The sequence below is a fragment of a genome, unplaced genomic scaffold, assembly GCF_019419815.1.
Source record: "Pyrus x bretschneideri cultivar Hongxiangsu unplaced genomic scaffold, Pyrus_bretschneideri_v1 Contig12, whole genome shotgun sequence".
NCBI classification, from domain to species: Eukaryota; Viridiplantae; Streptophyta; class Magnoliopsida; order Rosales; family Rosaceae; genus Pyrus; species Pyrus x bretschneideri.
In genome coordinates this window covers 4,321,759-4,341,257 of record NW_025999413.1, presented here as the reverse complement: position 1 = coordinate 4,341,257, position 19,499 = coordinate 4,321,759, and the positions used below count along the sequence as shown (strand labels likewise).

At 35.3% G+C, this 19,499-nt stretch overlaps 1 protein-coding gene across 1 annotated transcript; it reads left to right on the top strand.

The window, feature by feature from the left end:
* Positions 1 to 11,372: 11,372 nt before the first annotated feature.
* LOC103947797 (transcription factor TCP1-like) lies at positions 11,373 to 14,044 on the top strand. The gene is made up of 2 exons (XM_009358756.3): positions 11,373 to 13,621; positions 13,714 to 14,044. The coding sequence occupies exon 1, from the start codon at positions 12,407 to 12,409 to the stop codon at positions 13,577 to 13,579; it is 1,173 nt and encodes a 390-aa protein (XP_009357031.2). The 5' UTR covers positions 11,373 to 12,406; the 3' UTR covers positions 13,580 to 13,621; positions 13,714 to 14,044.
* Positions 14,045 to 19,499: the final 5,455 nt, after the last annotated feature.

Genomic DNA, 19,499 nt, shown 5'->3' with positions numbered 1-19,499 from the left:
CTTCATATTTGTTATTATTGGTTTTATGGTGAACCCCCAATTTATTTTTTTCATGGTATCAGAGCAGGTTGACACACGTGTGAAAGTCAACAGCCACACGTGCTCTACATCACCTAGTTCGTGTAGTCTATGTGTTTGGGTAAAAATTTGCGCGTGTGGATACCTCGCATCAGTGAAAGAAAAAAACTTTGCAAGAACTCATTAGGTTTATTAGAATTGTTTCCGTTGTACAGTACGTTATGGTAAACAATAATATGTGCGCGTGTGAGAGAAAAAAAAAAAAAAAAGAGGGTTTAGGTTTTGTGTGGCTTATGAGTTATGCGTCCGGGAGAGAGGTATTCTGATCTTGTGCAGGAAAATGTTAACACTGCCGTTCTATTGCTGATGTTATTTACCCTTTTTTTTTTTTTTTTAATCAGTGTTATTTACTTTTAACCATTATGAAAAGTTTTAGATAGCCTCTGTTTATTTAATAGGTGATTTTATATAAAATCAATAAAATGTTATAAATATTAACAATATACCAACAATATTTATACTAATAATAAATAGGTCAATCATGTATCACGATACTTAAATGCATTTAAAATAAACAAATATTCCATAATTTGCCACTACAGCTGGCATCCACTTCAACTGACACCTTATTTCTCATTGTCTTATAGTTTGGAATAAGTCAATATGGATCAGACATTGCAACGTAGTCTGATGAAGAAAAATTTTATGCCTCAAACCAGTTCATCATTATCATCACGCAATCAGGTTCTTCCAAAACAACGGTTTTTATCTCGATATTTTTGCAGACCTGATAGCATGAACATTCACCATAATGCATTACCCAACTTTACATTTTTCGAATTTTAGATTCTACATAAATTGTGTATGCATTATATTCATAATTGTTGAATTATGTGAATTTGATATTGCCATGAATTGCATCAAATATATATCCATGCATTGAATTATATATTTATATACATGCAATTGAATTTAATTGAAAAAAAAAAAAAAAAGGATTCGTTTGAACCTAAACTCGAGAGCAAAGATGAGACCATGGAGACCCACAAGTCTCCAAACCCAGAACCTGACGCAATCACTGGTGTCACTATCGATTTCTAACACAAGCACACCCTGCAGCCATGCCCAGCCACCACGGCTGCTTTCCTAACGACCTGAAGTTGTCCCCATCAAAATCGTGGATGAGATTTTTGAAATCTCGTCGGAGTTCGAAACCCTAACTCGAACCCGAGGGTTTCTTGGTTCGTAAACCTCGAGTTTTGACTCTTCATCACCTGGGAAGAGGTTTTATGGTGAACTATAGCCCCATACTGCCGCTAAAAGCGACGAGTTCAACGTTCTTCCTTGGTGAACACACCCAACACATAGCTGGGTTGTTCTTCTAATCCAAAAAGCAAGCCCTCTAGGCTCTAGCTCTTCTTGACCCAAATCAAAACCCAGATTTGGCTTTTAGGTTTGTTGTCGCAAGCCCTATCATTCAGCCCACTTGCGACGCCAGCCCAATTGGGTTTTGGTGTCCCCATGTCCTGCGACACACTGGATTGCGTCATCTCCTGGGTTCACCTGTCTGCGCCGCACACGATCCCAGCTTATGCTGGAGGATGTTACAGTGTTTTGCACAACACCGAATCTGTACCCTTTTCATGTGCTCTTCCTTAGATCTGGCCCATTTTTTCCCTCTCTTACCTTGGGCCTGCAGCCCATCCAAGCCAATTTCAGCCTAATCTGGGTTTTGCCCTGACATATCGTATCTGCGTGTTTTTGGTTGTGTGGTCTATGTGCTGATTTCGCAGCTCTTATGTACAAAAATGGGGCCTCAGTGAATGATGAAAATCTATGTTGGATATGATTATTCTTCGATCATTCATTACTTAAAACCTTTGATAGGCAATATGTTTACCACTCGTTTCACAAATTGTCACTTCTAGGAGATAGTCTTCCCATGGTTAGGGGAAGATAAGAACGTCAACGTTCCTAAAAAACAACGCGAATAATCATGGATGACTCCCACTTTATGTCATTTAGATCACTGCACTGCTCAGTCTGAAACTAAAGTGCAACGTATATTAGATCTTCAGAGCATAGCTCAGAGCATGCCATATCTTTTCACCGATCTAGCATAAGTGACAAGATCACATATTTCAGCTGCAAATACGACTGCAAAGATGGATATACCAAATATACGACGAACTTCCCTCATGGAGGCTCGTGATGCCAACTTTGGTGATCCACATACATTAGCGGCTAACCAATCTTCTATCCCTACACATAAGCGTGGCAGACCTCCTAGTTCAAAGGATTCACACCCTTGAAAGAGGAAACCCAGGACACAGGCCCCTGAAGAGCCTACCGTGAATCCAACAGCTGCTTACTTATTCTATCCAACTTATGAGAAAATTCTAGATTATGAAAGCATCCTTGAAGAGACGAATCCACCTCCCGAGAAATGTGATATTTCGGTCTATTATGCTAGCTTAGATGATGTGTGGTGTAGAAATGAGATGATCATGAACGATGCATTAACATATGCAGTAGCTACTGAGATTATGTTAAGCGATGACATTGAACACTATTTTGTTGATGAATGTCAATGTAGAACCGATTGGTCAAATTGGAAACAAGCAATCCAGGTCGAACTCGATTCACTTGCGAAACGTAAGGTGTTTGGACATGTAGCTCCTATTCTTCCATAAGTGAAGCTCATTGGTTACAAGTAGGTTTTCGTTCGGAATCGTAATGAGAATAACGAAATTATGTGTTACAAAGCTCATCTTGTTGCGCCAGGCTTCTCACAACGCATCGGGATTGACTATGACGAAACTTATTCACTTGTTATGGATGTGATTACTTTTTGCTACCTTATCAATTTGGTATTATTCGAAAAACTGAGTATGCAGTTGATGGACGTAGTAACTGCCTATCTCTATGAGGATCTTGATACGAAAATTTATATGAAAGTTCTTGAATGACTTATTGATTGGATCAAATGTTTCCAAATCCATAAACGCTATCAATTCAGCGGAGGCGTTCACTCTTCAGTTTGAAGCAATGCGGAAGAATGTGGTATAACCGTCTGAGTGAGTATTTAACTAGTTAAGGATATGTGAACAATGAACTATGCCTTTGTGTGTTCATTAAGAAGTCACATTCCAGTTTTGCGATAATTCCAGTATATATCAATAACATGAACCTCATTGAAACTCCTGAAGAGCTCGCGAGAACAGCTATGCACCCGAAGTCAGAATTTAAGATGAAAGATTTAGGAAAGACTCGATACTGTCTCAGTCTCGAGATAAAGCACTATTCGGATGAAATCTTAGTACATTAATTAAACTACACCTAAAAGGTGTTGTGCCGCTTTAACAAGGATAAAAAGAAGCCTTCGAGTACTCCTATGGTTGTTCGATCGCTAGATGCAAAACAAGATCCCTTCCATTCGAAGGAGGATGATAAAGGGATTTTGGAGCCTGAACTTCCTTATCTAAGTGTAACAGGCGCTATACTTAGCTCAATGCACTAGACCTGACATCTCATTCAATGTTAATCTTTTGGCAAGATACAATAATGCACAAACACACAGACATTGGACTGATGTTAAAGACATTTTTGGCTACCTTAAGGGCACTACGGATTTGGGCCTGTTCTATCCCTATGAATCCTCGAGTGATGCTGCGACCCCCGCTTCTCGAGTCGATTATCGCTTTGTTGGTTATGCCGACGCATGATACTTATCTGATCCGCATAAGGAGTGTTCTCAAACGGGTTATGTCTTTACCGTTGGAGGCACCACAATCTCTTAGAGGTCAACCAAACATACCTTAGTTGCCACTTCGTCTAACCATGCTAAAATTCTCGCCTTACATGAAGCAACTCGGGAATGCTTTTGGTTGAGAGTAGTTGTGGGCCATATTCAAAGCTCCTGCGATCTTTACCTCATCGTGGATATCCCGACAACGATCTATGAAGACAACGCAACATGCATCGAACAACTCAAGAAAGGTTACATCTAAGGAGACAACACTAAACACATTGCTCTGAAGTTATTCTTCTCACATCAACAACAAGAGCATCAAAAGATCAAATCCATTCACAAGACAATTCAGCCAACCTCTTCACCAAATCACTACTGAAGGTGACATTTCAGAAGCTTGTTTAAGGAATTGGTATGCGTAAACTTTCTGAGTTGTAATATTGCTAGTTCTCTTTGGAATTATGTCAAACTCAGCGGATATCCTGAATTATACTTGCTTGATCTTAATGTACTTTTTTTCCCTACGATTAGGAGCATTTTTCCCTACGATTAGGAGCATTTTCCCACTAGGTTTTTGCTACCTAACTAAGTTTTAACGAGGCACCCACCTTGGGTTGATCATATCCCTGATGATGTCCGTAGACGTTTCTTTTGACTTTGAATTACTCACGCATTTTCCCTTAGATTATGGATTTTGTCCCTACTCCGGTTTTTGCCATAGCCTTAGGGTTTTTTAGTGAGACTTACTTCTTTATGCAAGTTCTTACCTTATTGAGAATATCATTATTCCCAAAATCAGTGTCAACGAGTCGACTTCCTCAACTTCTACATGATGTCGAATCTACCTTAAGTATTTACACACTTAAGGGGGAGTGTTGTAAACTTTGCTAGTTTAAGTGTGATTGTATAAATACTAGATTTGATTTGATTATAGTTATTCTTTCCTATATGAACTTGTATTCCTTGAGGATGAAAGATTTCTTCTTCCTCTTATTACTATAAATGAAGGGAATTTTAACGAAAAGCTTCCAGTACTGTTCACTTTAACGAAAAACCACATTTTTACACTAAAAAGTCAATTATGCTACTATTCACTTTACCCTTTATTTTGTCCTTATAGTTAAAACTCAAAGTTTTCAAATCTTTTTCATTAGTTTTCCTATAAATAAAAGCACTGTGTATGGGGATAACACATCCTCTACACACATCTCTCTACACATTCTACAAACACATCTCTACAATCCCTCCTTGTCGCCAGCCCCTTCCCCTTATCAGATAAAATAGGCTACAACAATCTACACACACTTCTACCACTTTATTTTAAGTTTTGACTATATAGCTACTAGCTAAGCTATATATCCCAATGGGCCCATTCTCATTTTCAACTTCTCTTCCAGGATTTGAATTCCAATTTTAATTTCTAGAACATGAGCAATTATATTTTTGGTTATAAAGAGCCAAGTTATATATTATTTTAGCTAGAAAATAAACCAACAATTTATATCAAACAAATTATCAAAAGATTAACATATGTTAACCTATGAATCTATGAAAGATTGAAGAAAGAAACAACGACAAAAAGATGAACAAGGAAAGAAGATGAAGGAAATGCTCTCTGTATTTATCACAATAGTCGAATACAACTTAACAGAAAATGATCTCTACAACTTCCTTTTTATAGTCGTTAGGCCTATTGCAAAAGACCCAAATACTCTTACTAACAACCTCTAACTAACTCAATCATATGGTTATTACTCCCCCCTCAAACTAAACTTGGAGTATCCAAGTGGAGTTTGAACTAGCCAGGTATTTGAGATTGATCTGGAACTGTGAGAGCAAGATGTCTGCCATGCTTCAAGAATTAACTTGCTGCAAACAAGAAAGCACCTATGGACACCTTTGTAATTGCTGACCAAAACCTTTGCTTACCCCATTATCATCACACAAGATTACAACTTTAGTCATTGGTGAAGCCATGATGAAAGCCACAAATACAATCCAGCTTTATCGTTAACATACCTAATAGATTTTCGACTTTGAACTAAGAAGCCATATTAACACACTCACTTTGTATGCAAATTACCCCTCCTAAATCTTTACAGAGACTGGCACCAAATCAACCAAGGAGAATGACACTCCAAGAAACCAAAGCAACCAAGGAGATTAACACTTCTTATAGCTTCCTAAATCTTCCCAGATACTAACACCAGAATTAACCAAGGAGAATGACACTCCAAGAAATCAAATCAACCAAGATTCATAGAAAATACCCAAATAAAGAGACTGACACTCTGGATCGCATCACAGACCTCATACTTCTATTTAGCAGAATAACACTGCAAGATTCACATAAAGAATGACACTTTCTTCTTTAAACCCGCAAACTTTTACTCCCAACATATTCTCAAATCCCATAGAATGATACTCCAAGGAAAGACAAACCCCAAGTCAACGCATCAAGATTCTAACCAACACACCCCAAAGCTTTATACTTCAATCAAATCACGAAATTAAGGCAAAACAAACACCACAGCTTCAAAGAATAGGCATCATACAAAATCAATAAACAAAATCACCTGATTCACAAAACTCACACCAACAGATCTCCGAATAACACCGTTTCAGATTGCCAAACGCCCCATCTTTGAGCAACACCCCAACCAACGGAAGACTTCACCAAAATCGAACAAATTAACACAAAATTTTCCACTGAGACAATCAAACAAACAGTTGGAGTGCAGAAAGAAATATGAAAACTGAATCTTCAGTTCCTGAGTGAAAAAGCCTAGAGATCACACCGAAAATCAGCAACCATTCAAGATAGCACATCAGAAGTAGCAATGACCAATATTCTTGAATCCAAATATCACAAATCAGAACTCCAATTTGGGAAAAAATAAGGCATGGCCATGGATGGCAGCAACATGGAGGATTTGGCCATCAGGTGCTTCGTCTCCATCAAGACCATGCTCAGTGACGAGTTCCAAGGCCAAGTTATCACCTTCGATCGCCTCTCCAACATTGTCATCATTTAAGAGAGTTCGAAAAAAAAAAAACAGAAGTTGTCATACTTGGGTCAGGTGGAAGACCCGCTCGATATCAAAAAGTGTTATCTTGATGTCAATAGTCTCCTGGCCAGGGAGGAACTGGCAATTAGGCAAGCAAAGGCGAAGTCGGAGCGGATTGCCAAGAAGTTACAGGACGATCATGGAAGCACCGAAGAAAATCTAATGAAAAACAGAACCACCAGAATCCATTGCGTGAGCCTGGTGGCTCTGATACCATGTTAACCTATGAATCTATGAAAGATTGAAGAAAGAAACAATGACAGAAAGATGAACAAGGAAAGAAGATGAAGGAAATGCTCTCTGTATTTATCACAATAGTCGAATACAACTCAACAGAAAATGATCTCCACAACTTCCTTTTATAGTCATTAGGCCTATTGCAAAAGACCCAAATACCCTCACTAACAACCTCTAACTAACTCAATCATATGTTTATAAACATAAGCATGGAAAACTTATATGATTGGAATAAGTTGACTAAGTAAGGGTTCGGAGCATTGGACCGATCACTATAGCTTGAAAGGGAAGTTGACCGCTGAGGATGTGCCAATAGTGCAATTAAGCAGCAAACATCTGTTGTTGGTCATGGAGGAAATAGCACCCAAGCCTGGGTTGATATAATCACAAAAACTTTTGTGTCTTTAATTGTAAGAGAAAAGGACATCAAAGAGCATGATGGACATCTGGGCATGTATGTACCGTTGTTGGATATATATGTGAACTCCTATTGGAATTGAAGAGGAAATGACCACATTATTATTTGACGTGAACAAGGTAGGTCTATCTCTCTGCAGGCCGAAGCAAATGAAGTGACCCTACTTTCATTTCATTATTAATGGATTGTGAAGAAAGTTGATATTTCTCGTGGTACTAATTGATAAAAGAAGAGTAATTTAATTACTTATAAGGATTTATAAGGATATATACGGTTTTTTTTCTTCTTTTTTTAATGGGTGAGTGATTTACTACCAACACGTTTTTTCCGTGTAGTGAATTTTTAAATCTAGTACGTGGATAACACAAATTAAATGATGTAAAGCATGTATGGCTGTTTAGGTTTACACATAAGATAACCTATTCTTATCTTAATATAGCTCAATTATTTATAAATGAATAGAAAGTTTCGCATTTTTTTCGATATGAGATTCATGCTCTTATTGTACACATGAGACACTAGCTATAGCTAGCTTTCACCATCGGCACCAATCTCACCCACCCATTGTGTGAGCAGATCCTTATCTTCACTTCGTACGAAGATATCTAATCGTTGTCCTTGAAACAACTATATAAAAAGACCTACCCTCCCTATCACGGCTTAAATCAAGTTTTCATGCCTTTTGGCCATCTTATATGGTCGTCATCCCCGTAACGTCTTTCTAATGTAGATGTTATTACTGGTCCGTGGGTGCCTGGGAGGGGGCAGGGTGTATAGTAGATATATACATAACATTTTTTTTTTTTTTGGGAAAATAAGTTGTACGATAACATGCAAGTTGATGTTTTCTACGGGTATGGGATACACTGATGTTTCAAGGCTAGATTGCGATCGTTTAAAACAACATGACTAAGTGATTGATAATTTTATACTTCTACTCGTAGAGGAAAATCATGGTAGAAGTCTCCAACATTCATCAGGAAATGACATAAAAAACAACATGACTAGAATGATCGATAACCTAGCTTTTTCTCAGTATACGCGTCCGGGAAAAGTTTATGATCCTCAATCGCTATCTAATTTGAAGAAAGTGGAAATAAGTTAATACTTGGAAATTTGGAATTCTTAGTTACGTCATGTTCAACCTACTGAATTAAGATCTTAAAACTGGGTTAACACAAAAGCAAGAATTGAGAATTATAACATATCAATCTGATCAAATTAATTAATGGGGCTGGAGTTTTTGATGCGTTGGAATATGCAATGGAAGGATCAACAAACGTTTAGATCAAACAACAGAAATTGATTGGCCACTTAGTACTATGGTCTAGTAGTATTCCTCTTCACTTCTAAGTTAGAGGTCATAAGTTTGATTTTCATCAAAATCGAGTTTAAACCATATTATTGCTAGCCCATTATGAGGCTAAACTCATCCCTCTCCTTAGTATAGATAAAAAGGAAAACTCTAGCTAACTTTATAAATTAATTTACATAAGTTGTACAAGTGTCAAAACTTGGATAGAGGCTGGATTGGATACAACACGTATTTGCTCCGAGTGTTTCTTTAGGTCTCAGTTTCACAAAATAGCTCGAGAGAAAGAGAGATTATCCTCTTTACACATTATCCTCACTAGGTGATCTAAGCAACCAACACTTAACACTTTTCGTTGTTCCAATGTCCATTCGATTTCGTGCATCAACAACTTTGTTCATTATTTTCTGCATCACTTTGATAAGTTATTGCCACACCAACTTTTTTTTTTAACTGAAATATTCAATTCATTGATAAGAGAAAGAGGGAAGTACACGGCGGCATCAACGTCTACGACCTACAATCCTTAAAGTAAAATTCAAATTTTAGGTTCTAAACCTATCCCAACTTGCTCAAACCCTTGAGTCAAATATAAGTTTTAACCCAAAACTCATTTTGGGGTAAATTTAGGCCAAAATTCCTCCCATGTTAGTGGGTTGACCCACTATATATGTGTATTTTTTTTAGTTTGATATTTATAAATTTATTGAATCCAACGGCTAAGATCTAATATGATTAAATTTAACGGTAAAGAAAAAGATATAATGGTCCAAATTTAAATCCAACGGCTAAAATAATTAAAAAAAAAATTATTTCATGTGTTTCATATTCTTTTATAGTATTCCACGAGTTTTATAGTGTAGGTTTAGTGATTTTCCAATATCTATAGGAATCTAAATATTTTGAGGTTAAAATGTTCATAAAATTAATTATGATAGTCTAAATAATTTTTTTTTAAAGTTACTTTAAGAATTCTAAATTCATTATTTAATAACCTCGGACTAAAATTAACCCAGAAGGGTTGGAGTAGAAAACATATTTCTAGGTTAAAACTTTTAAGTTTTAACTCAAAGATTGAAGATGGTCTCAAGTCTAAACACAATTACAATCTTCAACTATATAGTAAATTTTTATGAAACATGCCAATGTCGCTTTTAATTTAAATGACATCCATGCCTGAGAGCATTTTCACCCGTCTGATGGATTTGAGTTTAGAAATAGGTGTGGTAGTTACTATTCACTTATATAGTAAATTTTTTTTGGCTTCTCTTTATCACTTTCTACCTATTATAAACAGTGACTGTCATGACAGTTACTATTTACTAATTATTCAACGAATGAGATTAATTTTGAATAAGTTGTTGCGATTATGTTACACTCCATCAATTGTAAATAGTAACTACCACGAACTCGGGGCTAGATTTGTCATGGCAGCTGCAAAGGCTGGCTGGCTTGGAGGAGTGGGTGGAATGGGTTTTGAAGTGGATTTTGGATTTGGCCATGGCAAAATTTCATGGGTGGAAATGCTCCGATGGTTTAGTTAGGCTAACACATTCCACTAGCTAGGGAAACACCCCAAATGAACCCTACTTGTTTTCCACCGATCCTCCTTTTACTTTCCACCTTATATGATACTTAAAAAGAGGGTGAAAGCGACCCTAGATGGGATATTCAAAAAGCATACCTTCCTCGACAACACTACTTGCTACCTCTATAGCTGGGTAAAGGACAAAAGCATGTGCAAGCTTTAGCAATTTCCATATACAAAGCCACCACATCCAGCAGCTTGCAAAACCTAAAGATTCATTAGTTTTTTCTTTTCCAAGCAAATAGAAAGCTTTGATCGTTTGCATGCTTAATATTTGTATGACAAATACAGAATATATGTTTGTACAGGCTATTTATGCAAAGGGATTTTTATTTTTTTTTCAAAAAGTAGGAACTAGGTGTGGGGTCCACTCCACATCGAACTTCAACGATCTGAACCGTGTAGTTTGTAAGTCTCGATTCATAGATCATCCTTACAAAAATTAAATTCAATCCAAAATTTTTTGCCTATTTAATTATAAAGATAAAATTTCATTGTTTCTTATATAACAAAGTATTCGTTAATTTTTTTTTTTTAAACCCAACTAGATGTCTTAAATATTTCTGATTTGGTTAATATTTTGGAAGAATGATCTATAAGGTGCAATTTGAAAAATAAATAGTTCAGATTGTTAAAATTCGATGTCGTGTGGACCCTACAACTAATCTCCATTTTTATTAAAAAAAAATAAAAATAAGAATCATTTCCCTTAAAAGATTCATCTGTTTGTAATGGTCATAATGAATTAGGCTCCCTTTTAAGTACGGACCCAAGAGTATATGTTAGATTAATTTGTCAACAATGGAGAAACTTTTGTGTATACACGATTTTTGTGATACGTAATGAATTAGAGAGAATACGTGTTATATTAACACCAATAAAAATTAACTTATTAAAATTAAAACACCATTTCATAAAAAGCTTACGCCAAAATTGAAGTTTACTTTTTAATTTTCAAATTCTACGAGAGGCATTATCTAGTTGGGGAATGATTTATATAGTCTTTTTTTTTTTCTCTCTTACTTTTTTTTTATAAGAATTTTTTATTCCTCTTACACATTCCTTTATTTTGACTTTTAAATTGAATAAATAAATAAAAATTAAGTCACAAAAATTATCTGAACCATGTAGGAAGAGAAAAAATGTGCTTGGAAATTATTATCTAGGCTGGGGTATTGCCTAACCTAACCCTAGTTAATTAAACATGGTCTTGCTCTTTTCTGGAAATTTTAACGGGTCTAAAAGTTGGGTTGTCAAATTTCCCATCAGTTTTGGCTCGGCATGGTCTTTCCACATTAAGTGGCACAAACCCACATATTTTGCGCCTTACAAGTCCGGTGACACATCACCCTCAATGAAACCCAAAATTTGGAATCCGGATTCTTTTTGTGAAGATTCCGAAAATTTATAAATTGTGTTTGTTCATCGTATATTATGCAATTAGTTTTTCTCATGTACTGTTTGTATTCAATTTTAAATAATAAAATTTTAAATAATTTTTTATCATACAATATACGATAGATGGACAAAATACGTAGATTCTCGGGATCCTCATCAAGAAGATCCGTAGAGGATCCTTATTCCAAATATTGTAGCTTCAAGACTCTGCCCAAGAAACAGTACACCGGAGGAAAAAAAAAAAAACAAAAAAAAACAAGATAAAAGAAGAACAACAGAAACAACCAAAAACCCATCTTTCAGATGTCTCCAACGCAAACAAAACAGTCCCCCACTTATTAGTGCTTCCGTGTTTATATATCCGATACTATGCATCTTTCACAGCAGAGCTCACTCCCCTTGATCTTCTTTTTAAGAACACAGATGGATCTGAAGTTGCAGTGAGAAAGTGAGTCTGAAAGAGAAGTCTTGAGAAGTTCAATGGGTATGAAGAAGCTCTCTTTGCCTGTTCGAAATTAGGATAATTTCTTTCTAGTGTTCAAAAGAAGAAGAGGCTCTCTTAACAAAGGTATTATATTGTAGAAGGACTGCCTGACGGCCTGAGGAAAAAGAAATCATGTTTTCATCTTCCAGTTATAATAGTAATACTGTAAGTCCTTTTCAACATAACTTTCCCTTTTCTTCTTCTTCTTCTTCAAATTACCCTCCTCCTCCTCCTCCTCCTTGTGCAAACCTAGAAACCTGCACTGGACACACTTTCCTTCATCACATTCCTGATCCCCTCTCTGGTCAATTTTCACACCAAAATATTGCTTTATTGGCGCCTCCTTCTCATCAAACCCTAACCCATTTGGGAGTTTCATCAAACACCGTGCCTGGTAGTATAAACTCCAACATATCATCATCTTGTGGAGATCATCATCATCATCAGTACTACCATAGTAACTATGGTAGCATTAGTAATGATAATATTATTCCTTATTTTCTTCACTCTTCTGGGGAAGATGTAGTGGTAGCACCGGCCGCGACGAAGAAAGACCGGCACAGTAAGATCTTCACCGCTCAGGGTTTGAGGGACCGTAGGGTAAGGCTGTCCCTCAACGTTGCCCGTCAGTTCTTTGACCTCCAAGACCAGCTAGGGCTTGACAGGGCAAGTAAAACCATCGAGTGGCTACTAAAAAAGTCCAGAAAGGCCATCAGGGATCTCGGAACACAGAAGAAGAACTTGAGCTGCAGTTCTGAGCGGTCCAAGAGTTTGTCTTCCACTTCCGAGTGCGACGAGGTTGTTTCGGACATAAACGAGGTGGAAAACCATGTATTGAGCAAAGAAAAAGAGATGGTGATGATGAAGAAGTTGAAAGAATCTAAATCTGCCGGAGCTTATGTTGCGAAAGAGTTGAGGGCAAAGGCAAGAGCAAAGGCAAGGGAAAGGACAAGAGAGAAAAAGATGTGCACTACTAGTAGGAGGCCTCATCAGATGTTGAACCAATTGAACTTAATGATTGAGCAGCTTGATGATCACGAAACAAACATCTCATCCTCGTCGAAGGTTAATTTTGGAGATCATCGTGTGAATCAAGAACTGGGATCCCTCTTGGCCAAACAAGCTCATCACCATCATCGTCACGAGGAGGATCAATCTGCTTTGATCAAAAGAAACAAAATGAAGTCATTTTCATCAGTAGTTTCCGATTATAATACTACTGATCAGATTTCCAGCAATGGCCACCTCCAATTTCCCAATGCATCTCAAAATTGGGACATCAATGGCGCTTTCCCCATGCCCTAGCATTAATTGTGCCATCGCCACCATCAATCTTAATTTCCACTGGTAAACATATACACATATATATTGCAGCCATGCTTCTCTTTAATTATTTATTTTTCGATTCCAGATTTAATGATTAAGATTTCAATCTGCAGGAACTGAAATCTTGGGAGGCTTAATTGTGGAATTATCCGGCGAATTTATTGATTATCTTCCAAATCATTAACTTCGATCAAAGAAGTAAGCTCTATTTTTGTTCATGTATTTCTTTGAATGCTCATTAATATAACTATTGAGTCACCTGTTCCACTGTTTTACAGCTCCTCAAGAGTTACCATAATGACTAATACTGATGACATTGATGAGATATTTGTTGATTAGTTATAACGTGTTTTTTTTTGTTTGTTTTGTTTTAACTTATGATGTAAACATTTCTGTTCTAATTTAAAAAGGGTACAATTTAAGTGGGGATAGATATGCTATAAACAATCAAACTCACCACATAGGGTATATATTCATGTTCTGACAATTAGTATCTGATTTAACTAGTGATATCTTCAAAGAAAAGGATCAGTGCCGGGAGATACTTGATGAACAGGGTTTATGCTTGCTGTAATGAGATTCACCATGATCAATATTGCATGATAGTTGTTCCCTGTTTGATAAAAAATAAATATCACCTGATAGTTGTTCCCTGTTTGATAAATATTACATGATACTTGTTCCCTGTTTGATATTTGTCATGGATTTCACACAATTAATCTTTACTCTAACAACCATAAAATTAGAGATGGATGCCTATCGAATTATGGTTTCTTTTCCAAGGTGAAAAGGTTTATAGCAGATTTATGGGATGAGGAATGTGAAATTTCTATTCCCCTTTGTTTCTGGTTTTATTTCCTCCTTCCTAGCTTGTTATGTTGAAGGCTCCTTGGAAATTAAGCAAGACTGTTTTAATTTCACTGTTAAAAAATATAGCGATTGAAGGATTTAAGGTTATTATTTATACGAATAATAGCAATCTCATAAAAGTAAGCCAGATTTCCATAGAAATAGTTAATACTTGCTGCTAGGTTAGTTGTGCAGATTTGCATGCACGTTCTTGGCTAATTTCAATATCTTGAATTTCACAGTAATGTATAAGGCTATAGCTTCTTGTCGATCGAATTGATATGGATATATTAGTATTCAACAGCTAGCCTGATGGACTATTGCACAAGGTGTGTGATGAACATGTTTATGCTTTGATTAAGAAGTTTGTGGAAGAATAATCAAACAAATCTTGGTAAACAATATAGTCAAGGTCCAAGGATAATGATGCCCTCACCGAATTTTGTTCTTTATGAATTGTGTAAAAAAATTTATTCAAGATAAAGGAGAAAACTTGGCAAAAACGGTGGCCCTGGCAATAGTTTTCTTTTTCATTGGCTGGGAAATCTTTGGTGTTGTAATAGTTCAAAACACAATTTTTAATCCACTTATAAAGCTGTAGCTTTACTTGTAGTATTTACACAAGGTAACACCTACTCTTTAATCTGCACATAAGAAAAGGAAAAAAAAAAAAAACTACTTATTCGGAATAAGTTAATCCTGTGCGGAGAATTAGATACTGTTCTTCCTGATGTTTACATATATATATGCATTTATTTTGAAGATCGACGATGTTTCCTGTTTTCTCTTCCTGGAGCTGGTTATGTTGTCTATATTTCTATTGTGAAATGCATTAAAATACGCACACAGAAATACAACATTTATGTTTAGAAGTTATAATGTACGTACATAGTATTTCAATGGGGCAATTTTATTAAATTCATGGTCCTATATTCAATCGCTCCGTAAGGAAATTGCTAAATCTCTAATTATATGTTACACACGTACATACATGGAGATATTTCCACTAGCAATATCACGTGCAGTAAGAGGTTTACCAAGATATTTTGAAGTTTGATCTCTGTATCATGATATGGGAACACAACCTAATTTTAGTTCGTACTAGTTTAGCTTGAAGTTAAATTGCCAGAGAAACTGAAAAGAAGTGTAGATAAGAGGATCATGAAAATCGTTTAACCGTGCATGTATCTGTCTTCCCATCTACCCTAGCTTCCCCTGTCCTTCCTTCCCCTCTTTCTCAAGCTAGCTATCCCTAGATATTTAGGAAGTATGTCATCTAATTATTTATTTTTAGATCTGACTGTCTACAGTGAGTGAATAGATAGCACTTCTAAGAAGTAAGAGAGTAGTGGTCACCAAGTTAGTGTATTTTTCTTCACTAGTAAATCAAATATCTCATGTTTGACTGATTATAGATGGCAAGTTCAAAATATAATAATCAACTCATTGTGTGACTTTTCCTAAATCTCCATTCTTAGTATATCATTGTTCTAATGTTATGGAGATCACATTTTTGTATCACATTTGTTTACCATTTTATATGACAAGTGATCTGTACATGTCAATTAATGAGTTTATCTCTTTGGATTTTTGTTGTATACATCATTTGCCACATCATATAATATACTAATATGGTGTCTATATATGATTTCTCTAGAATTACTCTTTTATCATATATGTACTAGTATTTGCCTACACATTTTTTGTGTATGAACACATTTTTTTTAGACAATGAGAAGGTGAGAGGGAGAGAGAGAACGTGGGAGGAGTGGGAGGTTTTTTTTTTTTGGTTTTTTTTTAAAATATTAGAGGTATTTTAACATCACCTGTAGGTGAGGGTTCAACAAAAAAAAGGGTGTGCTATCCACACACCCCTTGATAATTTCTATCCGTTGATCTTCTTCAATTCATCAGATCCGATGGCCAAAAATTAAAAAGGTATGTGAGAAGTAAAATAAGATGTGTGGATATCATGTCTGTAAAAAAAAAAAAAAAAAAAGTAAAATTTGGACATATAAAATTACATTATTGCCCATCATTTTTTTTTTTTTGTGTGATAGATTACTAAATAGTTTTTTCATCATTTTTTGGTTGACAAAAAGGGTTTCATTAATTAATAGAGATTAAAAACTATGGTTGATCATGGTTGCTACTTCGAAAGAGAACATTAACTACTCTCTAGTTATACGTGTACTAGTATATGCCTCCACACAAAGTGTGAAATTTTTTACTTTTGTTGTTAAAATCGAAGGAGAGGGTAAGAGAATGAGAGAGAACTTAGTGAGGAGAGAGAGGTTTATTTATTTATTTATTTATTTATTTATTTATTAGAAATGATAACATTACAAGTATGTGAGGTTTAAAAAAAAAAAAAACAAAATTTTACCTTGTGAAATTACATTATTGTCTTTAACATTTTTGGTGTAATAGAAGACAAAGATGTCTTTTCATCATCTTTTAGTTGACAAATAGAGTTTTATTAATGTAGTTTTAGATATGCTTATTCGAGTGTCTTGCAGTTTCGCCACAAATGAATCTTTAAGGGGTTGTTTAATAATATTTTCCCTTTTATTTTTATTTTTTTAACTGAAAACTTGTTCAAAACTACTTTTAGTTTTTGAAAGAAAATTGTTATTAGCATTCCAAAAATCTCATTCTACACTCCAAACTTTCTACATTAGGAAAGAAAAATACACTAGTGAAAAATGTAGAATGAGATTTTTGGAGTGTCAATAATACATCCCTTTTGAAAAACTAAAAGCTACTTTTGTCAATTTTCAAAAATCTAAAAGCTACTTTGTTTAGATTTCAAATTTTAGCTTAATTTTTGTTTCTAATTTTCATGAAAATATTTGTCAAACAAGTTTTCAGAGAACTTAAAAACAAAAAATTGAAAACTGAGTGCCCGTTTTCATTTAATAACCATGTCATTTTTGTTATTGGTTTTATTGTTGTCTTAGATTAGATATACAATGGGAGAAATGAGAGATAAAAAATAAAGAAAGTATGGTGGGAGAGATGTAGAAGACATGTAGAAAAAATACACCGAAATAAGATCTAAGAACAAAAAAACTATTCTAATTTTTTTCACCTTCAAAATTTTGTTTTAATTTCTTCATTTCTCTCTTGCCACCTTTGTTCATAGTAACATTGGAAATTAAATATCGTCACCAAAGACCAGACAGATCAAAAGACATGGCCATGATTTGAGGTAACTGGGTGAAGATAGCAGAAAAAGATAGAACCAAGTTCAGTTCGAATCTTAGTAGAAAAAAAAAAACGGAACAATTTCACCCAAAAAATAACGATATACATGTGGAAAGCTACCTGAAACTGAGAGAGCCTTCATATGATTCATGCAAGAACAGCCATTGGAGTTAATCAGAGACCTAGCTTCTCTGCCCTCTCAGTTCTTATACACTCTCATCCCTTCTTATTTACGGTTAAATCACGTCAATATTTTATATTAATATTGTTTTTTGTTTTATAAAAAAATCAATATAAAATGTTAATGTAGCTTAACCGTGATCCTACAAAATAGGAGACGATGGAATTTTATGGGAACTGAAAGGACTGAGAAGCCGGGTCCGTTAATCAGAGAGTGAGGTACATGGAATAGTGGAAGTGACGGCCAGCGATGAACTGAAGTAATTCTTTCCTTTTAGTTTCTCTCTCTCTCTCTGGATATATGTTCGATATTTGTTCAGAGATTTGTGCAGGAGATAATCATATTATAGTTTCTGCTCTGTGTGTGAATAAAAGGGTTGCGGATTGAAGCCCTGTTGAAGTAATATTAGAAAATATGAAAATAACACATGAATTTCATTAATAATAATTATAAAGAAATTCACAACATTAATTTATGTATGAGATTAATATAAACAACTAGAGAGAAAGTTAAAAAAACTAACAAACTTAAAGATTGAGGCTTGCATAAAAAACTGACAAACTTGGAGATTGAGGCTTATATAAATGCAATGTCCTAAAGACAAAATTTCATTCATACTGCTTGTAGTTCGGTAGGTATCTGTCTCTCAGGATTCAACAATTTATAATCTGAAGTCAAAGCACTTTAATTTTCGAACTCTGGCAAACTTCATATATTCTGTACTCTCAGGACACGACTTGAATTTTGACTAACAAAGAATAAAAGACATTGGAGAAAACTCTTTTCTTTGATCCATTGGATATGTGGGATGTTTGAGTTTATATATAACTCAAGTCACCTTTTTTGAAACATTATGACTATTGCTTAAAGTTCCAACGAACAGACGTAATTCATGAATTTGAATTCAACTATGACACATGACTCTTATTTTTCATTTATATAAAAATTAAATATTATAATATTAATTATAATATATAATTTTCAACGGCTTCAAGCCACTCCTTCGATCGGTTGGGCATGGCAATACGTAATGCACACTGACAGTACTGGTAGTTCGGCAATGACCAGTTTTTTATACATAAAAAACCCTACCTACCGGGACTGGAGACAGAAAGGCTACGGGTACTGGTGCCAGAGAGCTGAGACCTAATCTCTCTCTGCACATGTCAAAATCCAATATAATAATTGCCAACTTTTCAGCGAGTGTACAGAGAAGTACCCCATATCTAATATAATACCCAGTAGAATCTGCTTTTGGAAATACGGAAACGTGGAAATACGGTGTACGCCAAAGCTAGCTGATCGATGGTAGCTGGGCAAGAGATCTGGGCAATACTATAGCCACTAAATAGCTTTCATTTTCATCATGATTCATGATCACTTTTATGTTCTCTCAACATAGTATAAACATTGAAATATCGGTGAAATAAATATTCTTCAATACATTAAAAGTTTCGATATGTTAAGGCATACGTGACATATGTTATGTATCTCACAAGTTATACACATGAATATGACTCATCAAATTCAAACGAATCATAAAGAAAGATACGTATCAACACTTGACAGAAAAGAATTATTTGATTTTAATTTAATTAAATCGAATGTAATTGATGAAGTCAAATTACGAGCCGGCTCACAAATCAAGTCGTACTTCTTTTG